This window comes from Hylobates moloch, unplaced genomic scaffold (genome assembly GCF_009828535.3).
Source record: "Hylobates moloch isolate HMO894 unplaced genomic scaffold, HMol_V3 SCAFFOLD_10, whole genome shotgun sequence".
Lineage (NCBI taxonomy): Eukaryota > Metazoa > Chordata > Mammalia > Primates > Hylobatidae > Hylobates > Hylobates moloch.
In genome coordinates, this window is record NW_026652285.1 from 21041236 (window position 1) to 21062062 (window position 20827).

General features: G+C 40.9%; 1 protein-coding gene and 1 non-coding gene across 6 annotated transcripts in view; both read left to right on the forward strand.

Moving 5' to 3' along the window:
• SKAP1 (src kinase associated phosphoprotein 1) overlaps positions 1-20827 on the forward strand; it is a 311067-nt gene that overhangs the window by 53160 nt on the left and 237080 nt on the right. For 4 of the 5 annotated variants that reach the window (XM_058446039.1, XM_058446040.1, XM_032163348.2 and 1 more), the window contains exon 3: positions 20358-20383. In XM_058446039.1, coding sequence (XP_058302022.1) covers positions 20358-20383 — 26 coding nt within the window. Of the gene's footprint in view, positions 1-3227; positions 3284-20357; positions 20384-20827 lie in introns of those variants that run through there. The other variant, XM_058446042.1, reaches the window with a different exon arrangement.
• LOC116476094 (small nucleolar RNA U3) lies at positions 1368-1583 on the forward strand. Its single transcript, XR_004250150.1, has one exon. It is a non-coding gene; the product is annotated as a small nucleolar RNA U3 (small nucleolar RNA).

Here is a 20827-nt window from a genome sequence, read left to right on the forward strand (position 1 = left end):
GACCAGCCTGGCCAACATAGTGAACCCCATCTCTACTAAAAGAAAAATACAAAAAAATGAGCTGGGCATGATGGTGGGCGCCTGTAACCCTAGCTACTCGGGAGGCTGAGGCAGGAGAATCATTTGAACCTGGAAGGCAGAGGTTGCAGTGAGCCGAGATTGCTCCACTGCACTCCAGGCTGGGCAACAGAGCGAGACTCCATCTCAAACAAACAAACAAACAAACAAACAAACAAAAGGGCAGAGATTTAAGAGTTGAAGGATATTCAGTTTCCAGGTGGGAAAGGAGTTGGCACTGACAGGGAGAGATGTAGGAAGAGGAAATTAGGCTTTAATTGTGCAGCCTGGCCTTGAGTCACTTCTGTGCAAATAAACAGCTCTCTTCCGAAGTGTATTTTACTCTGTGCTTAAATACATACACATGAAAATGAAATTATTTTTGAGCCTTGTGAAATACAGCAGTACTTTGAGTTTTATTTTATGATTATTTTTCTAAAATTTTTTTTTAATTAAGGAAGTTGACTCTCAAGGCCTTCATTAGATGAGATATCACTGACTGGGAACAACTTCCATTTTTCAGATGTTATCCCTTTGAGCTGCACTGAACTGACACAGGATGAATCCTTCATTAGAAGAGGATTATCTACACTCTGTGTGACTATTTAGTAAAACATTTGTATTTGTCAGACTACTTTTCCAAAGTGAGGGTGCTTGAGTAAACCATTCACTTCCTCCTTCTCAAAACATTAGTCACCATGATTGATTTTTATGTTGGTAATAAAGAGAAATGGAATCAACTAAAAGCAGGGTGAGGATTATAGACCGGAAGCAGATAATTTACTTAACAAATATGTATTGGCTATTTGTTTATGTCAGGCACTATGCCAGGTGATCAAGACAGTGTCAGATAAGACATATTCTTGTTTTTCAAGCAGTTCTTGGGCCAATGAGCAGCTAGACTCATCTTAGCTCCTCCATAGACCAGCCTGGAGCCCACTACCCCCAGATAAGCTGCTGTAGAAGGTTTGAAGGTTTGTTTTCAATTTATTACATGCCTGCAGTTTCACCCCTTAGAGATTCATTTGGGTTCAACATCCTCTTTTAAAATACAAATTCACCTGGAGGGTGAAGATACTTTTGGTTGTTCAGTCATGTGCACTAGACCTGTTCAATGGTTTCCTTCCAACTTTTGGTTAAGATGGCTTCACTGACGACATTCAGTGAAGTGGATTTTTGAACCACTATTACAGGCAATGCACAGTGCTAGGTATACTGAGGGTTATAGAAGTAACAGAGGATGCCTTTTCTCAGAAAGAATGAGGACTTTAGAGATTCGTTATCTCTGCAGTTTAAGAATAACAGTCATAAAGACTATACTTTCAGGGATCATTTCTATAGTTTGTTGCTAGAGAAGTTTCTCTGGACATGTGGAGCACCAGAAACCATGAGGAGGAGATGTAGTGTTCTCTCCGGGGCATGAAGCTGGCTCTTGGTGTTGCTTCGCTGCACCTGCCATTTGCCATTGACAATCATTCTTCTCTTCCTCTGGGAGAGTAAGGAGGAGAGAACACAGTCTGAGTGGTTCCCATTTATGTGGGTTCTTTTTTATTATACTTTAAGTTCTAGGGTACATGTGTACAACGTACAGGTTTGTTACATATGTATATGTGTGCCATGTTGGTGTGCTGCACCCTTAACTCGTCATTTACATTAGGTATATCTCCTAATGCTATCCCTCCCCCCTCCCCCATGTGGATTTTTTTTTTTTTTAAGAATAATAGTCACAGCTAGCATTCATCACACACATACCATGTGCCAGGCTCAGTGTCAAGGGCTTTCCTTACAACAGGTATGTGAGGTTGATACTGTTATAATCACTATATAGCAGATGAGAAAACTGAGGTTCAGAAAGGTAATCAACTTGCTCAAGGTTACATAGCTATTAGGTTCTAGAATTGGAATTTGAACCCAGCTAGTATGACTATTGGGAAAGCACTCTTATTGAGGCTCAACCTTGTCATAAAAAGTGAATAATGCCACTTCATTCATTCACTCATAGTTTCTACAAATGTGTATTGAGCATATACTATGTGCAAAGCATTTTTGTGGTGAACACAACATAGGTCCCAGTCCTTCTATAACGTACTTTTGAGCAGAATAAACCAAATCATTATACAATACACTTACCTTGTAGGGTTGTTGTTGTGTACATAAAAGTGCCTAACACAAACATGTCACATAGTGGATAGCCAACAAATATTCCCAAGAAATTTATAACCCCATGGGAAAGATAAAAAACCATGCACAAATAACTATAATTCAAGATATATTGTGGCAAGGCTTTAGAAGGGGCCATATTTTATTTTATTATCCAGTTTTGTTGAGGTATAATTGGCATACAAAACACTGCACATACATAGTACTGTAAAAGCCCAGAGAAGGAAATCCCTTCTGGTGGGCTTGAGAAGCCTTCATGGATGAGTTGGCATCATGACTTGGCCATGGGGTAAATGGGATAGGTTTTTGGTAAGATACATTGCATGCAGAAATACCATGTGCTAAGACACAGAGGTGATAAAGTTTATGCATTTTTGGGAACCAAAGGGTGATTCTGTTGATTAGGTAAAAGAGAGTAACGGGAGGTATGGCTGAAAAGACAAAATGGAACCAACTCTTGGAAATAAGAGTTTTGACTGGGTTTGAGGAGGACAGATAGGTAGTTTGGAAGAGTAAAGCATGAGGCACGGATAGGTAAGCTGAGGAGGGATGCTTTAGTAGTGGATAACATTTGGGTCTTTGGCACAAGGGCTGAGGCCACTGGAAGGGAGAAAATGGTTGCAAAGCAAGAGCATAAGAATGTCAAATGTTGCCTATGTTCCCTTTACCCGGAGAAGGAAGACAAATCTCCTTTGCCATACTTTATTTTATTTTTCAGTATCATTGGGTATAATTTGTATACAAAGCACTGTAAATAGGGAATGCATACAATTTGGTGCCCTAACCACTTTTCAGAATGTTATGTCAATGGGAAAATATGTTCTATGGATATATGCTTCAACTTTCGAAATATGATTGGTCTGAAAATTAAAGACTGTATTCACAATTTTTCAGATCTGTTAACAAGATTTAATAGATTTTCAAAGCTGGCCCTGACAACTTTCAACTTTGTTTCATTAGGAAAATGTATTCCAAGGTCCAAACAACTGGAAATGAACTTTTAGAATACAGTCAATACTTGAATTGAGAGCCTCCTGTCTAGAATTTCCTTAATGGGCAACCACTGGTAAATATCTGTTTCCTTTATCGTATTTTCCAAAATTGCCCCATCATCAGGTTTTTTAACAAAAACCTGGGGATTTTGTTAAAATATATAGATTTCTAGGCCCCTACCCTGGAGATGCTAATTCACTAGGTCTGGGGTGGACCCTGAGAATTTGTGCTTCAATAAGAGGTCCAACGGATTCTTAAGATCAGGAAAGTGTGTACAAATCTTTATCAGAAGACCCTGTTTTTGTTTTTTGTTTTTGAGGTAAGTGACTATTTTGGTTCTCAACTGAATTTTAACAATGAAGGGAAAATCTTACCAGCAGGGCTTAAGACCTGTCAGTAGCTGACAACATTTCAGCCTGATTAGCTCCTGGGGTGAGGAGATGAGGATATGTTCATATGCTGCTCTGTGCTTCCTTGTGAACTGGCAACATCTCAAGATGTTTCCGATGCCGGAGAATCCCTTAAAGTGGGACAGATCTGAAAGCCCTGGTCCCAAGATGACCCAGGTAAAGCCTGGGATTGACTGGTTGATTGTAATCGAACCTCTGAGGACCCCTGACCTGTACTGATATAGCCGCAGAGCTAGTCACATAGTCATTAGCTTTTAGATCAAAGTCCATTCCATTTTTTTATGACTTGGATAATTGAGTACTTTATGTAAGGGTTTAATTATGACAAAGTAATAAATGGGTAAGAATGATACTTTAGGCTGGGCACAGTGGCTCATGCCTGTAATCCCAGCACTTTGGGAGGCCAAGGCGGGCAGATCACAAGGTCAGGTGTTCAAGACCAGCCTGGCCAATGTGGTGAAACTCCATCTCTACTAAAAATACAAAAGAATTAGCCGTGTATGGTGGCGGGCACCTGTAATCCCAGCTACTCAGGAGGCCGAGGCAGGAGAATTGCTTGAACCCGGGAGGCAGAGGTTGCAGTGAACCGAGATTATGCCACTGCACTCCAGCCTGGGCAACAGAGTAAGACTGTCTCAAAAAAAAAAAAAAAAAAAAGATACTTTAGTATAGAATCTTTACAATTAGGGAAAAAAGTCAACTTGAGGGCAAAAGCAATAATCTGGATTAAGTAAGATGATTCAAATTTAGGAAAAGTATGAAATAATTTTAAAATGATTTCTGGATTTCTGTATACATCTCAGTTCTTAAATAGAAGAAAGTGTACACATAAGGATAGGCATTTTATGAAAATGTCAGTAATTCATTGTAGTTCTTAGAGTGGTTACCAGTAGAAACAGGCTTTCTAAATTCTGTTATTTATAGATTCAGATTTTGGTGTAGTGTGAATGAGTGAAATAATGTTATATCTTTAATTAGGAATCTGTTGTTATTTTTCAATTAATCTATGTCAGTAGCTTTAGCATTTGTATTAAATCATTTTCTTCATGAAAGCTTCTAATGAGGAAACAAATTGATTGTATTTATATATTGGATTCTTGCCACCGCAATGTGTATTCAGTCGTGTCTTTTGAAGTATATTTTTACTGGTCATTTTGTGGTTTGTCTTTGAAGCCAGGCTTTGGGGGAAAAAATTCTTCATTTGGATGAAGGTTTCAATTTAACAAAGCTTTCTTATTTTTGTCTCTCTTCTCTTTCATCCCTTACTTTGATTTTCTTTCTTTTTTCCCCTCTTGACTTTGTGTGAGTGATTTAAAGGAAAATTAAGGCACCCCAGCCCCATCTTTTTTGGAATAAAATCCATACTTCATAGCATTGCCTGAAAGTGACTTGCCCTCTGCCTGCCTCTCTAAGCTTGTCCCAACCCCTCCCTGAAATGCTCTCTTATACTGAATGAGTCTCATACCCAACTCAGACAGCCCTTGCTGCTTCTTACCTCCATTCGCTGATTTGGCAAACATTTATTGAGCACAAGCTCTATGCCACTGCCCCTTGAGGGCTCAGTGACAGAGAGACAAGAAGATGCTAATACAGTATTATAGGTGCTACTGAGAGGCATGCACAGATGTGCTGTGGGAACCCTAACATAGGACAGTTAGCTGAGCCTCAAAGGATCATGGAGGGTCCGCCAGGAGAAGAAGGAGGCATGAAAGGAAAGGTTTGCTGACAGAGGGTGCTTGAACAAGTGGGCAGGAGTGTGAGCGGGAGCCGGGGAGGACCTGAGAGCTGAGGTGAGCCATGGAAGGATTTCTTTTTTTTTTTTTTTTTGAGACGGAGTCTTGCTCTGTCGCCCAGGCTAGAGTGCAGTGGCGCGATCTCGGCTCACTGCAAGCTCCACCTTCCAGGTTCATGCCATTCTCTTGCCTCAGCCTCCCGAGCAGCTGGGACTACAGGCACCCGCCACCACACCTGGCTGATTTTTTTTTTTTTTGTATTTTTAGTAGAGACGGGGTTTCACTGTGTTAGCCAGGATGGTCTTGATCTCCTGACCATGTGATCTGCCTGCCTCGGCCTCCCAAAGTGTTGGTATTACAGGCTTGAGCCACCGCGCCCGGCCTAGCCATGGAAGGATTTCAAGGAGGAGAATGATAGGACCAGGCTTGCCTTTTAGGTCATTAAGATAATGAAGGTGCTAATGACTAACAGCTGACATTTATTGGAGGTTTACCAGGTTCTTTACGTGCATTACCTCTGTTAGTCCTCCCAAGAACCAAATGAGGCAGATGTGGTTATTATTTCTGTTTTAAAGACGAGGAAACTAAGGCTGCAGCAAAAGTCTCAGCTAGAAGATGGAGGAGCTGGGACTTCAACCCAGACCTGTCTGCAAAGACTTTGCTCTTCATGCTCATTCCATTCCCTTTTCCATCAGCACTGAGGAGAGTAGGTCAAAGGGAGGAGGATGAGGGCAGTGGACCATTTGCGATGTGGTTACATGGATGTGGGTGAGGCCTTTTGAGAGCTCAGATGAACTCAGTGTCTGCAGAGATGGAGAGGAGATTGATTAAAAGGGTATTAAGGGAGTAGAATCTACAGGTCTTGCTGACTGATGGGATATACATAGTAATAGAAAAAGAGGTATAGGGATGATTCCCAAGTTTCAGCTGGGTGGGTAGTAAATCATCCATTGAAATAGGGAACACAGGGGTAGGAAAGTTTTGGGACCTATGGGACAAAGGACAGTTCTACTCCTGAAAGAGAAGAGTAATGGTATCTCCTGCTTTTGAATGTTTTAATGGACTAAAGTATTTAATATATGCAGGCGCTATAGTGAAGTCTTTGGCAATTGGTTTCTTCTCTGGTCAGCCTGAGCTCTATGACGTATCCCTCTAGTCCTCCAGTCTTCTCTGATTCTCTTGTCTTTTCATCCCACAAGCCTAGAAAAATCCTAATCTTGGATCATCAGTTCAACTGTCCAACTTCTCTGCTTGTATATCTGGGAAGCTATTCAGTTCTGGAGAAAAATTGCACAATTGGATTGCACCATAGTAAACCTTTTTATTTAATTTTTTTTTTTTTTGAGACGGGGCCTTGCTCTGTCACCCATGCTGGAGTGTAGTGGTGCAGTCATGGTTCACTGCAGCCTCAACCTCCTGGGCTAAAGCAGTCCTCCCACCTCAACCTCTCAGATAGCTGGGACCACAGGTACAAGCCACTACACATGGCTTTTTTTTTTTTTATTTTTTGTACAGACGGGGTCTCACAATGTTGCCCAGACTGGTCTGAAATTCCTGGACTCAAGTGATCTGCCCACCTTGGCCTCCCAAAGTGCTGGAATTATAGGCATGAGTCTCCATCCTGGCTGCACTGCAGTAAAGCTTAGTCTTCAACCTCAGCCGAACCCTTAGTGATAACTGGTAGTTATTTCACATGCTCCACATCAGCAATCTTTTTCCTTGATTTTTTTTCCTCCCCAAACCCTTGTCAGTCTTTACCTCATCATATTGCTTCTCACTCTTTCCATGACGTCTCAGCCTACTTCACAAGAGAAAAGAGAGGCTCTCAGGTTGGAACCTACTCAGTATCCTACCCTATCCCTTACTCAACATAACTGCTTTGGGGTGCTAGGCTGGTCCTTTGCCACCTTCTCTTCTTCTGGACCTGGCCCCTCTGCTTGACCTCCCTCTACATCTTGGGCCTGGCCTCTCTGTGACCCTCCTCTCCCCTGCCAGGCTTCTCTCTGATCCCGAATCCTCCCTTAGCAACTCTTATCTGCAGGCAGTAAGACACATTCTGGCATTAGTCAGACATGGGTTCTTCTGGTCCCAGTTTTTACCATTTGCATGTTCTGGGCCAATTACATCACTTCTACACAATTTGATTATTTCGGCCAAACTGGTCCACAGTTGGGTTTTCTGTGCTCTTAGTCCCTCACAGAGTGTCTGGCAAATAGTGGAAATTTATTCATCTCTACTATTGAGAGAACAAATGCAGTATTCATAACTTGAGATACAGAGACTGTGTTGGCATGTTAATGCTGAGATATCCACCTTGCCTAGATGAACTCTAATAACTAATCCATCTTAAAAATTTTTTACATAACATTTGCCTTCAAGTGAATAATATGTCCATGTTCATAACAAGGAAAATATCAAAGGCATGACAGCTGAGTTTTTCCCAAGGAGGTTTTAAATGTTTTTGTAGAAATTGTCTCATTTTTAAATGAATATCACATTTTTGAACTTGCCCCTGATTCTGCACAAGATAAACTGTGGTGGCCCCACAGTGTGGACTTTTAAACTCCTATGGTGCAATCAGACAACCTCCCCATGCTTCATTGTTCTCATCTGTAAAGTGAAGCCTAGATTAAATGATTTTAAGTGTCCTTCCAGCTGTAAAATTCAGTGAGTATATGGGCCACAGTCACACAGTCACTCAGCTATCAGTTATTCACTAATAAGATAATGGCGTCTCAGTGGTCGAAGAGTAGCTGTTAACCTGAAGCAAGCAAAAAATAAAACAAAATTAAGTTTTTAAGCGTCAACAGCGACAAAAATGACAGAGCAAGGGCCAAAGAGACAACAGTTTAGAATACAGTAATCAGCTGGAGTTATTTGTACATAAGCAGTACCTTGTTTTCTCCAAAACACAAGTTTGGAACAGAAAGGCGTCTCTGACTTTCCTGTTGATGCTCTCCTCCCAGCCAGTCTCTAAGTCTGTTATCTAATCTCTTGTCTCTTCTCTTGCTCTCAAGTAGCTTCCTAAACTATCTCCCCACTTTTCTGCCTCCCATCCATGCTACACATCTCTGCTGGATTTGATGTGGACATCATTCTTTATCCTTAAAGACAAATAAACAAACAAACAGACCTTTCAATGACTCCTTTTTATTTACAGAAAAAAACCCTCTAACTCTGACCTGTTGTTTAGTGCTTTTATTTTGCCATAATGTATTTGGCTAGCATTTTTCCTTTATTAGTTCATCGAATTATAGTTTGTTGCCTATTACATGCAGGAAGTATGGGGATTGTGTAGACATACTAGTGAGATTTGCTAGTGAAAAAACAGTCCTCATGCTAGAAAGTAGGGGAAGGAATGTTAGAATGTGGGTTTCCCGTGTTGCAATCAGAAAGCTTAATCACTCACTGATCAAAAAGAGTTCTTAGGTTTCTTAATGTTTATACCCATAGTGGGTGTTTCATTGACCATAGCAATGACTCCATGTAGCAAAAGTGTTATAGGAGACTCTAGTGGTAAATAGTACTTTAATTTCTTTTCAAGATTTAATTTCTTTTTTGCTGTCCAGGAATGGACTTAAAAATTGTGTTGAGGGAGCAGGTGATGAGTTATACTGTCAATCTCAGATAATGTTGTTTATTATTTAATAAAAGTTTGATTGTGACCATTGTATTTTAGTAAGTAGATGAACATTGTATTATCTACCTAGATGGGCTTGTAAATATAGACTCAAGACCACAGAAATATTACATCCCCCAAAAGAACCCAGGACCTTCTTGTGATATGTTCTTCTATTACATAATTGAGTTATATGCCTATTGTCTGTTGTTACAATAGTATTTACCATATTAGATTGTCATCTCATTATATACAAAGAGCTCATATTTTGGACTAGATTGTAAGCTCCTTGTAGGTAGGCATTAGGTCTTGTACTTTTGGTGAGATTAAGGAACTGGGACTAGAAGGATCACCAGCTCTCCCACCAAGGACCTTCCTTTTGCTACCCAATTGTTTCTAAGTCTGGTACCTGGACCCCTGGGTCCCAGGCCTTGAATGCCTTCCACCAGATGGTGCTCTTTTCCCATTTCTGTTGTTGGGTGTCACTGGTCATGTTACTCTTTGCCACTAGTCCATACCTTCTGCAAGGTAGTAGATGGGACACTTTCAGAAGATAATTTGGAAACAATATGAATCTTTCCAAGTGAGAAAAGAAATTATAGGAAATATTTAGTGTACAGACTCTTAGCATTGCTCAGCAAAGCCATTTCCTTGGGCATAAATAAACTTCTACCATGTGGCTGACTGCTCAAGGTCAGTTGCAAGGGGTTTTCCTAGCCTTATAAACTTGCATGGAATCCATGCTCAACTAGGTGTCCATCTGAATCCTAAGATTCCATTTTCAATGCAGGATAACTCTTCAGTGTTAGCCTTTGCAGTCTGTTTGGAGACAGCCATTATCAGAGAACAGAGATGGTCAAGAGGGAGATAGAAGTCTTTGGACACTGAGTATTGCAGACAGCCTATGCATTCAGAAGGCATTGCTGTTTTAGTACAAAAAGGAAGTTCAAGCTGAATGCAGTAGCTCACATCTGTAATCTCAGCACTTTGGGAGGCCAAGGCAGGCAGATTGCTTGAGTCCAGGAGTTCAAGACCAGTCTGGGCAACATGGTGAAACCCTGTCTGTACAAAAAATACAAAAATTAGCCAGGCATGGTGGAGTGTGCCTGTAGTCCCAGATACTCAAGAGGCTAAGGTGGAACGATAGCTTGAGACTGGGAGGCAGAGGTTGCAGTGAGCTGAGATTGTGCCACTACGCTCCAGCGTGGGCGGTAGAGCAAGACCCTGTCTCAAAAACAACAAAAAAGAGAAGTTCAAATTTGGATGTCCTTAAGTCATTAAGAAGAGATTTGATTTTGTTCAGCAGGGGTTTACCAAGGCAGAGAGTATATGATGTGTTTTAAATTTCCATAAGTCACAGGTAAAATAACACTTTTAATACTTCAGTTGCAAAAAAAAATTCATCTAGATGTTCTAGATTTATAACATCACAGATGGCTGTCCTGGATAGCTAGTTTTATAATGCCATTACAACTCTATTCACCTAATTCAGTGGGTCATATCATTTTTGGTGAGTGCAGGGCGGGGGTGAGTTATTGACACTAATGAAGTCTATAGACTCTTCTCCAAGAGAAAAGAAAACAAATATTAATTTCACCCACAATTTTAGAGAGTTTAGGAAATCCTCTGAAGCCCAAACTATGGACTTCAGGTTAAAGACCTCTTTCTAACCACACCCTAATATTCATATTAGGGTTGATTCATGCCCATAGGCTATCTAACAAAGCAATTGTATCTTCTCTTAAGTACCAGATTTTTTTTATATTGTAGCCAATAGGAAAGCAGTTAATATGGAATTTAAGAGCTTGGGCTCTAGAACCAAGTAGACCTGTAATATGGTTTGGCTCTGTGTCCTCACCCAAATCTCATCTTGAATTATAACCCCCACATGTCAAGGGAAGGACCTGGTGGGAGGTGATTAGATCGTGGGAGCAGATTTGCCCCTTGCTGCTCTCATGATAGTGAGTGAGTTCTCACAAGATCTGGTTGTTTGATAAGTGTCTAGCACTTCCCACTTCTCTCATGCTCTCTCTTTCCTGCCACCCTGTGAAGAAGGTGTTTGCTTCCCTTTCACCTTCCACCATGGTTGTAAGTTTCCTGAGGCCTCTGCAGCCATGTGGAACTGTAAGTCAGTTAAACCTCTTTTATTTATAAATTATCCAGTCTCAGGTAGTATCTTTATAGCAGTGTGAAAATGGACTAATACAACCTGGATACAAATCGTGGTTCTGCCACTTAGTAGCTACGTGATCTTGGCCAAGTTGTTTGACCTTCCTGAGTTTGAGTTTCCTCATCTGTAAAATGGGGATAATAGTAGTCCTGGGCTGGGCATAGTGGCTCATGCCTGTAATCCCAGTGCTTTGGGGAGGCCAAAGCAGGAGGATCACTTGAGGCCAGAAGTTCGAGACCAGCGTGGGCAACATAGTGAGAATTTGTATCTACTAAAATGAAAAATAAAGGAAATTAGCCAGGTGTGGTGGTGCACACCTATAGTCCCAGCTACTTGGGAGGCTGAGGCAGGAAGATTGCTTGAGCCCAGGAGTTCAAGTTTACAATAAGCTATGATTGCACCACTGCATTCCAGCCTGTGTGACAGAATGCAACCTTGTCTTAAAAAAATAGTACTGACCTCCTAGGGTTTTTATGAAGATTAAATAAAATAATACATGTGCCGGGCATGGTGGCTCATGCCTGTAATCTCAGCACTTTGGGAGGCCAAGGCAGGTGGATCACCTGAGGTTGGGAGTTCAAGACCAGCCTGACCAACATGGAGAAAACCCTCTCTACTAAAAATACAAAATTAGCCAGGGGTGGTGGCACATGCCTGTAATCCCAGCTACTTGGGAGGCTGAGGCAGGAGAATCACTTGAACCTAGGAGGCAGAGGTTGCGGTGAGCCAAGACTGCACCATTACACTCCAGCCTGGGCAACAAGAGCAAAACTCCATCTCAAAAATGAATAAATAAATAAAATAATACATGTAAAACATATACCTAGCACAGGGCCAGATGTGGTGGCTTATGCCTGTAATCCCAGCACTTTGGGAGGCTGAGGTGGGTAAATCACTTGAGGCAAGGAGCTCAAGACCAACTTTGCCAACATGGGAAAACCCCATCTCTACTAAAAAGATAAAAAATTAACTGGATATGGTGGCACAAACTTGTAATCCCAGCTACTCAGGAGGCCGAGGTACAAGAATCACTTGAACCCAGGAGACAGAGGTTGCAGTGAGCGGAGATTGCACCACTGCACTACAGCCTGGGTGACAGAGTGAGACTCTGTCTCAAAAAAAATATATGATGTATATGTATATGTATATGTGTATATCTAGCATAATGCCTAACATATAAGTGCTAATAAATGTTAATCATTTTATTATAATTGGGAAATAGATTTTTCCTTTCTTTTTTTCTTTTTCTTTTTTCTTTTCTTATTTTTTATTTTTTATTTTTTTTTGGGACAGGGTCTTGCTGTGTCACCCAGGCTGGAGTGCAGTGCTGTGATCATGGCTCACTGCTGCCTCAACCTCACAGGCTCAAGGGATCCTCCCACTTCAGCCTCCCAAGTAGCTGGGACTACAGGCATGCACCACCATGCCCAGATATTTTTTTTTTTTTTTTTTGTAGCGACGAGGTTTCACCATGTTACCCATGGCTGGTCTCGAACTCCTGGGTCCAAGCAATCTACCTGCCTTGGCCTCCCAAAGTGCTGGGATTACAGGTGTGAGCCACCACAACTGACCAGTATTTCTAATCATGTGAGGATAGCTACAGTTGTTTGTCTGACTTCTTTCATCAGGATCTATCTAATTAGCTGACTGAGGGAATAAAGCTCTGAGTACTTTAATCTCAATAACTGTGTTCATTGGTTAGCCCCATGGCGAAGAATCTGATATCTCTGCCTTGCAATCTGTTGATTTAGATTCAGTAGCCCTATTTTCAGCAGAAACCTGATAATGTTTTCTGTGAATTGTTTATTTATTTTTTACAATTTCCACTTTTATTTTAGACTCAGGGGGTACACGTGCAGGTTTGTTACAGGGTATATAGTGTGATGCTGAAGCTTGGGATACAAATGATCCCATCACCCAAATAGTGAGCATAGTACCCAATAATTTTTCAACTCCTACCCCTCTTTCTCTTTCCCCACCTCTATTAGTCCCTAGTGTCTATTGCTCACACCTTTATGTTCGTAAGTACCTAATGTTCAGCTCCCACTTATAAGTGAGAACATGCAGTATTTGGTTTTCTGTTTCTGCATTAATTTGCTTAGGATAATGGCCTCCAGCTGCATCCATCTTGTTGAAAAGGACATGATTTCATTGTTTATTATGGCTGCATCGTAGCCCATGGTGTATATATGCCACATTTAAAAAAATCTAATCCACTGTTGATGGACACCTAGGTTGATTCTGTGTCTTTGCTATTGTGAATAGTGCTGTGATGAACCTACAAATGCATATGTCTTTTTGGTAGAATGATTTATTTTCTTTTGGATATATACCCAGTAATGGGATTGTTGGGTTAAATGGTAGTTCTGTTTTAAGTTCTTTGATAAATCTCCAAACTGCTTTCCACAGCAGCTAAACTAATTTACATTCCCACCAACAATGTATAAGTGTTCCTTTTTATCCACAGCCTCACCAGCCCCTGTTGTTTTTTGACTTTTTAATAATAACCATTCTGGGTAGGTGTGGTGGCTCACACTTGTAACCCCAGCACTTTGGGTGTTGAGGTGGGCTTGAGCTCAGGAGTTTGAGACCAGCCTAGGGCAACATTGAGAAACCTTGTCTCTACAAAGAATACAATAATTAGCCAGGTGTGGTGGCACGTGCTGCTCCCAGCTACTGGGAGGCTGAGGTGGGGATGATTGCTTCAGCCCGGGAGGTTGAGGCTGCAGTAAGCCATGATCACACCACAGCACTCCAGCATAGGTAACAGGGCAAGACCCTGTTTCAAAAAAATATAATAATAATGATAGCCATTCTGATTGGTGTGAGATGGTTTTGATTTGCATTTCTCTGATGATTAGTAATGTTGAGCATTTTAAAATATTCGTTGGCCACTTGTGTGTCTTCTCTTAAGAAGTGTCTGTTCATGCCTTTTGCAAACTTTTTAATGGCATTGTTTTTTGCTTGTCCAATTAAGTTCTTTATAGACTCTGTGAATTTGGGGTGGCAACCTAGAACTGTGTGTTTGCAGTATGAAAGATACTGAAATATATCTTTAGATGAATCATATCTATTATAGTCATCATTTCATCCATAGTACCTGGGCAAAGGGCTTGTCATAGAAGACATTCAATAAATATTGAATTGGTTGACTGAGTCACTGAATTATTTTAGAATAGTAAAATATCTTTAGAGAAAGACTCAGTTAATTTTGATGATTGTTTTAATTGTTAGATTATATTTTCAAGACTTTCCTCCTTAGTTTCTTATTAGAGGTCCTGTTCTGAAACTGATTGTTGGTGGTGGAAACTTGTACACTCCACTTAAAAGCTTTGTAATGATGGGTAAGTTATTTGATCCTTGATGCCTCAGTTTTCTTATTTAGAAAATGGGCATAATAATAGGGTTAAGAGTGTGAGGAAATGGGTTAATGTAAGAAAAGTGCTTAGAGTAACATTCAACAAAATGTTCAATAAATCTTAGCATTGTTATTAGCACTACTATTATTACTACTACAGTGACTGCTGCTGATCAAGATTCCCTCAATACTGTGGGTTCAGTTTATTTGTACCTTTCCCCAAACTAAAGTTCATTTTTTATTTTTTACTTTTTTTTTTTGAGACAGGGTCTCACTCTGTTGCCCAGGCTGGAGTGCAGTGGTGCAATCATGGCTCACAGTAGCCTCAACCTCCCAGGCTCATGCAATCCTCCCACCTCAGCCTCCTCAGCAACTGGGACTACAGGTGCACACCACCACATCCAGCTAATCTTTGTACTTTTTGTAGAGACAGGGTTTTGCCATGTTGTCTAGGCTGGAGTCAAACTCCTGGGCTCAAGCAATATACCCACCTTGGCCTCTCAAAGTGCTTGGATTACAGGTGTGAGCCACTGCATCTGACCTAAAGTTCAGTTAAAACATCTTTATTGTTTGTTTGTTTATTTATTTTGAGACGGAGTCTCTCTCTGTTGCCAAGGCTGGAGTGCATGGCACGATCTCGGCTCACTGCAACCTCCGCCTCCTGAGTTCAAGTGATCCTGCTGCCTCAGACTCCCAAATAGCTGAGATTGCAGGCATGCGCCACCATGCCCAGCTAATTTTTTTGTATTTTTAGTAGAGACAGGGTTTCACCATGTTGGTCAGGTTGGTCTCGAACTTTTATAACCTCCAAAAGTGCTGGGATTACAGGCGCAAGCCACCGTGCCTGGCCAAAACATCTTTAATTTGAAAACACAAATAGCATACTCTACAATTTAATACTAAAATTTTAAGACTGTTAAGTAGCATAGAGAAAATATTGTGAAATTTTATTCTTCCATGTTCACTTTTGGAGGCACAAGTGAAGATGGGTTTATTTTTACTGAATGTGAAAATGATCATCATCAATATGGTTGCAACATTCTCTCTCTGCTCATTCTGTACTCATCATTTTTCAGTTCCAAATATCATTTGCATGGTCCTGATGACATTGAGTATGTATATTGCAGAGGAGTGATAGCTTCCCTTTCCTATTGAAGCTGAAGCTTCAAAGAGAAGATTAAAGAAGTGTTTGTTATCTATCTGCACAGGCCTGATATGAAATTCTCAGAGGCTTTTAGGATAAACACAACTCTGTATATGTGCATTTATATGCTTTTTCTTCTGTATACTTCTATTGTGGTCTTTGTATTTTGGTTTAAAATTTCTAGTTTCAGACTTGTTGGACTCTCTGGCTAACAGAGAATTGCTTTCAGAAAAAGGGTAAGAATTGGAAGATGTTGGCAGGATTTTATTAAATCCCTCCTGAAGAGCATAAAATTCTCTATTGTGGAATTACATTTCTAGAGAACATGATGAAGGCCACCCATGGGATATCTTTAACAAGACAAGACCAAGATCTTAAAGGTGTCCAGCAGAGACTAATCTGTGGTGCCCTCCAGTGAGGGATGCAATTGCTCACCTTTTGGGCTTTCCTTTTAGAAGTGTTCTTTGTGAGCTTTGGAATAGAGGTGTGGCTTTTTTAAAAAACAAACTCCCTATAGGGTTAATCCATAAATAATATTTAGAGAAAGAAGACAGGGAGAAAAGGTAGGATAGCAAGATACCTTCTGAAAAAGAAGGGAGCTAACATTCCACTTCATACTTTTCCACATCAAGTTCTACATATAATTTTTATTGTCAGAATTTTCTCTTTTTTTTTTTTTTTTTGAGACAAGATCTCATTCTGTTACCCAAGCTGGAGTCCAGTGGCGTGATCACAGCTAACTGCAACCTCAACCTTCTGGGTTCAAGAGATCCTCCCACCTCAGCCTCCAGAGTAGCTAGGACTAGCACGTGCCACCACGCCCGGCTAATTTTTGTACCTTTTGTAGAGATTGAGTTTTGCCATGTTTCCCAAGCTGGTCTTGAACTCCTGGGCTTGGGCAATCCTCCTGCCTTGGCCTCCCAAAGTGCTGGGATTACAGGTGTGAGCCACCACACCTGACCTCAGATTTTTTTAAATTGACAAATGCAGTGGAATATATTTATGTACAGTATGATTATATATATATACACATACACACACATATACACGGTGAAAGGATTACCATAGTCATACTAATTAATACATTCATCACCTTACATGGCTTACATGGTTACCTTTTTTTGGGTGAGAATGCTTAAAATCTACTCTCTTACCAAATTTCAAGTATGTAATAGAGTATTATTAACTATAGTCACCATGCTGTACATTAGATCCTCAGAACTTATTCATCTTATAATTGAAAGTTTGACAGAAATACTTAATTACAGTATTACCAGGAATAAAGCAGGTTCTGCTATTTAACATCAACTAGATGGACCTACTACTTTATTTGATACTGTTGAGTTCTTAAGATATAACTACTATTGGCAGAAGCAATACTCTTAGTATATATGACTTATAAGATCGTATTTCTTCTTGACTGACAAGAGAAACCAGGAAGCCAGGGCACTTTAAAGTAGGTAGAGAAAAGGACTGAAAATGTGTGTTAGTTGGAGTGGGCATCATGGGACAGGGAGGCACAGAAGTGGCTGAGATCATCAATAGCGTACTTTGCCTATTTAACAATTTACGTAGAGCATCTTTTAACTGCCACTGCATAACTAGGGTTTTTTCTGGGCCAATAAATGAGAGCAACAGCACAGTTCCTGCTATTGCCATCATCAATATTTTGGAAAGAAGACAGAGAGTGTACGTACACATGTGCACATACATGTATGCACATACTCGAACCCTAATTTCTATTTATATTAAATTAGAAGTTGGGAAATGATGGGAATTGGGGGTTAGGGAAGTGCCTCAAGAGAAGATGGAAAATAGCAAGAGCAGATGGAAAATTGCTCAGCCATTTGATGATTTGCTTGATTAGCTATGTTTCACAGAAAGGAGTTTTATGGAAAATTATTCGTGGTGGCCAGGTACAGGTGCACTGTCTGCTAGGTGGAGATTGACCCATCATACTATTATTCACAACGTATTTAAGTTTCAGCCAGTTTCAGCTTACATATGCCCCTGCATTTATATGGACACTCCTTCTTCCCAGGTTTTGAAGCTTTCCACTTCCCACCCTGTCCTCTGCCCCTTCCTGTCTGCTTTGCTACTGCAGATGTCAAAGCTGTCCTGGAATTTCCTCACCCTCTAACCCAAGTATCTTACATTTCTCTTCACCTGGTTGCTAGCCCAGAAACTGTTCTGGAAAAGGAAAGGAACAAGGAAGGACAAATTGTCAGGTTTCTTCTCCACTTTCTTACGTCTAATAATGTTCCCCAAATTAAACTGTGAATTATGGCAACATACTTACTCTCCACTGACCTCTTCTGTCTTTATTTTCTGAAAATTTGTCACACACTAAAGAAATAGCCAATATACTCACTGGGCTGATACTCTTCCCTGAAGAAGCTAAGCCTAATTTTAGTAATGTATGTACTAGAAGACACACCATTATCACCTATCACCTTTTCTGCATCTTTTTTGGGGGTTTGTGGACCCTTTAAACTGCAAGCTTGTCCAACCTGCCTTATTTTGTTGTTTTTCTTTTGTTTTTGCTGTAGGCTTTTAGCAGGGTGAAGCCATGATTTTTGGTTTCTACCTCTAGTGATAAATGGAAAAGAGGGATGAGGAAGGGGCTTTAGTGGCCCACCAGAAACAGAAACTAAGAACCCATGACTGTATTCTCTCCCTTGGGCACCCCTGCAAAAGAATTCTATAAAAAACTGTGGACTCCCTCCCTAGGCTAAAAAAAAAAAAAAAAAAAAAAAAAGCTCCGACGCACATATACACTCCTGAGAGGTCAAAATGAGGATAGAAAAGCATCCGTTATATTTGGTGGCATGAAGGTTATTATGTCTATAGCAAGAGTTAATGTGCAATGGCTCTGAGCCTGACTGGAGGTTGTTGAGTGAGTGGGCAGTGAGGGAATAAAATGAGCCAAGTGTAGACAGTGCTTCTGAAAATGTCACTGTGACATGACGGGAAACAGGACAGCAGGTGGAGGGATGTGAAGGGGTGAGGGAGGATTTGCTTTATTTTTATATGAGCATAAATGCTGATGGAAAGGGCCAAACTGAGAGGAAGAGGTTGAATACAGACAAGAGAAAAATTGATAAAGAATAATGTAAATTTCCTGTGAACGCAGGAGGAAATGGGACCCAAAATACAGTAGACTTTCTTGGGTAACCATCATATATAACATTGTTTTTGTGGGGAAAGAAATGCAATTTAGTTTCCAAATAAGTGACTTACAAATGATGCTTTCCACCACTGCTATTTTATTAGTTTAAGACTTCAAGGGTTGCTAGATGCAGTGGCTCATCCCTGCAGTCCCAACACTTTGGGATGCCGAAGTGGGAGGATTGCTTAAGCCCCAGCCTGGGCAGCAAAGTGAGACCCCATCACTACAAAAAAAAAAAAAAAAAAAAAGGAACTGTTTTTCACTGTCTCATTGCAAGGTTGTTGAGAATTAGTAGTACTGTGTGTAAGCATCTAGGTGTGGTGGCGTGTGCCTGTGGCCCCAGGTACATGGGAGGCTGAGGTAGGAGGATCCCTTGAGCCCAGCAGGTCAATGCTGCAGTGAGTGATGTTCATGCCATTGCATTCCAGCTTGGGTGATAGAGCAAGGTTCAGTCTCAGAAAAAAAAATAAATAAATAAAAGACTTCAAGAGTTGTCAGTTTTGCCAATTATTTCCCAAAATAATAGAGGAGATAGGATGGTACAATGAACTGCAACAGCCCCATTCTTGGCTCAGACACTAAAATGTTAGACAACCTTAAGTCAATTGCACTAAAACGTTAGACAACCTTAAGTCAATTATTCATGTTTCACTTGTTGTTGTTGTTGTTTGTTTTGTTTTGTTTTTTGAGACGGAGTCTCGCTCTGTCACCCAGGCTGGAGTGCAATGGCGCGATCTTGGCTCACTGCAATCTCCGCCTCCTGGGTTCAAGCGATTCTCTTGCCTCAGCCTCCTGAGTAGCTGGGATTACAGGCACACGCCACCATTCCCAGCTAATTTTTGTATTTTTAGTAGAGACGGGGTTTCACTATGTTGGTCGGGCTGGTCTCGAACTCCTGACCTCATGATCCACCTGCTTTGGCCTCCCAAAGTGCGGGATTACAGGCGTGAGACACCACACCCGGCCCATGTCTCACTTGTAAAATTAAGAATTTAGGCTTAAAAGGCAAAGCCCAGGAGTTCGAGGCTGCAGTGAGCTATGATTGTGTCACTGTACTCCAGCCTGGGTAACAGAGAAAAAAAAAATTAGGCTTCAGAGGCATTTGAGATGTGTTGGTGTTGGTGGTGGGGTTTGACTGTTATAACAACGGGGAGTGCCTCTGGTATTTGGTACCTAGGACCAGTGATGGTAATGGTCCTGTAATACACAGGCCAGATTGTCACAACAAAGAACTATCCTGCTGAAAGCCTGTAGAGCTCTTGATGAGAAACCCCAGGCCACCGCTAGGTTCCCTTTTAGAACCGTTCCAGCTCTAAAGTCAAAATTACCTGAGGAATTTCAGTGAATTAAATGCATCTTTTAAGCCATTGAGACTCTTTCAAATCTCAGGGATAACCTTTTGTTTTTCTCAAAAGTAGTAGTGACTTTGGCTGGTTATAGACTTTATCAAGCTTTTTGGACCAGGTGCTATAGCTATGGTAGGCCAACCAAAATTGAGAAATACAAGTTTGACTTATTCCCTCTTTTTTCCCCTTGTATTTCAGGTACTATTGGGATTTTCAGCCCCAAGGTGAGTCCTCTTTGACCACGTATGGTTTTATGCTAAAAATGTGTAAATGGGATTGTTTATTTCTGTCTCTTCTCTACAAGCTTCTCCACAGAGTGGCATTAACCATTTCCAAGGAAAGTTAGTGGAGTGTTTAATTAACCTTCACCCTGCTGCGCCCCCCTGCCCTGCTTTTTAGCAACAAGAAGCTCTATGCTTCTTCCTTCTGAGTGGATTTTTGCTAGATTATTTTATAAAACCAAGGCTATAATATGCTTTAATTCCTTGAGCTTTGTTAGGTGCCAACAGGATCCAGTAGCATTCAAATAAAATGGTAGCCGAGTCCATAATAAAAACCTTGGGAGGGTTCCAACTCAGCTAATCCTTCATTTGCTCCAGAAATAAATTCCAGTATGTTACCTCCTCGATCACAGTGCCCTTCCACACAGCCTGCCTGTCTGGCAGAAG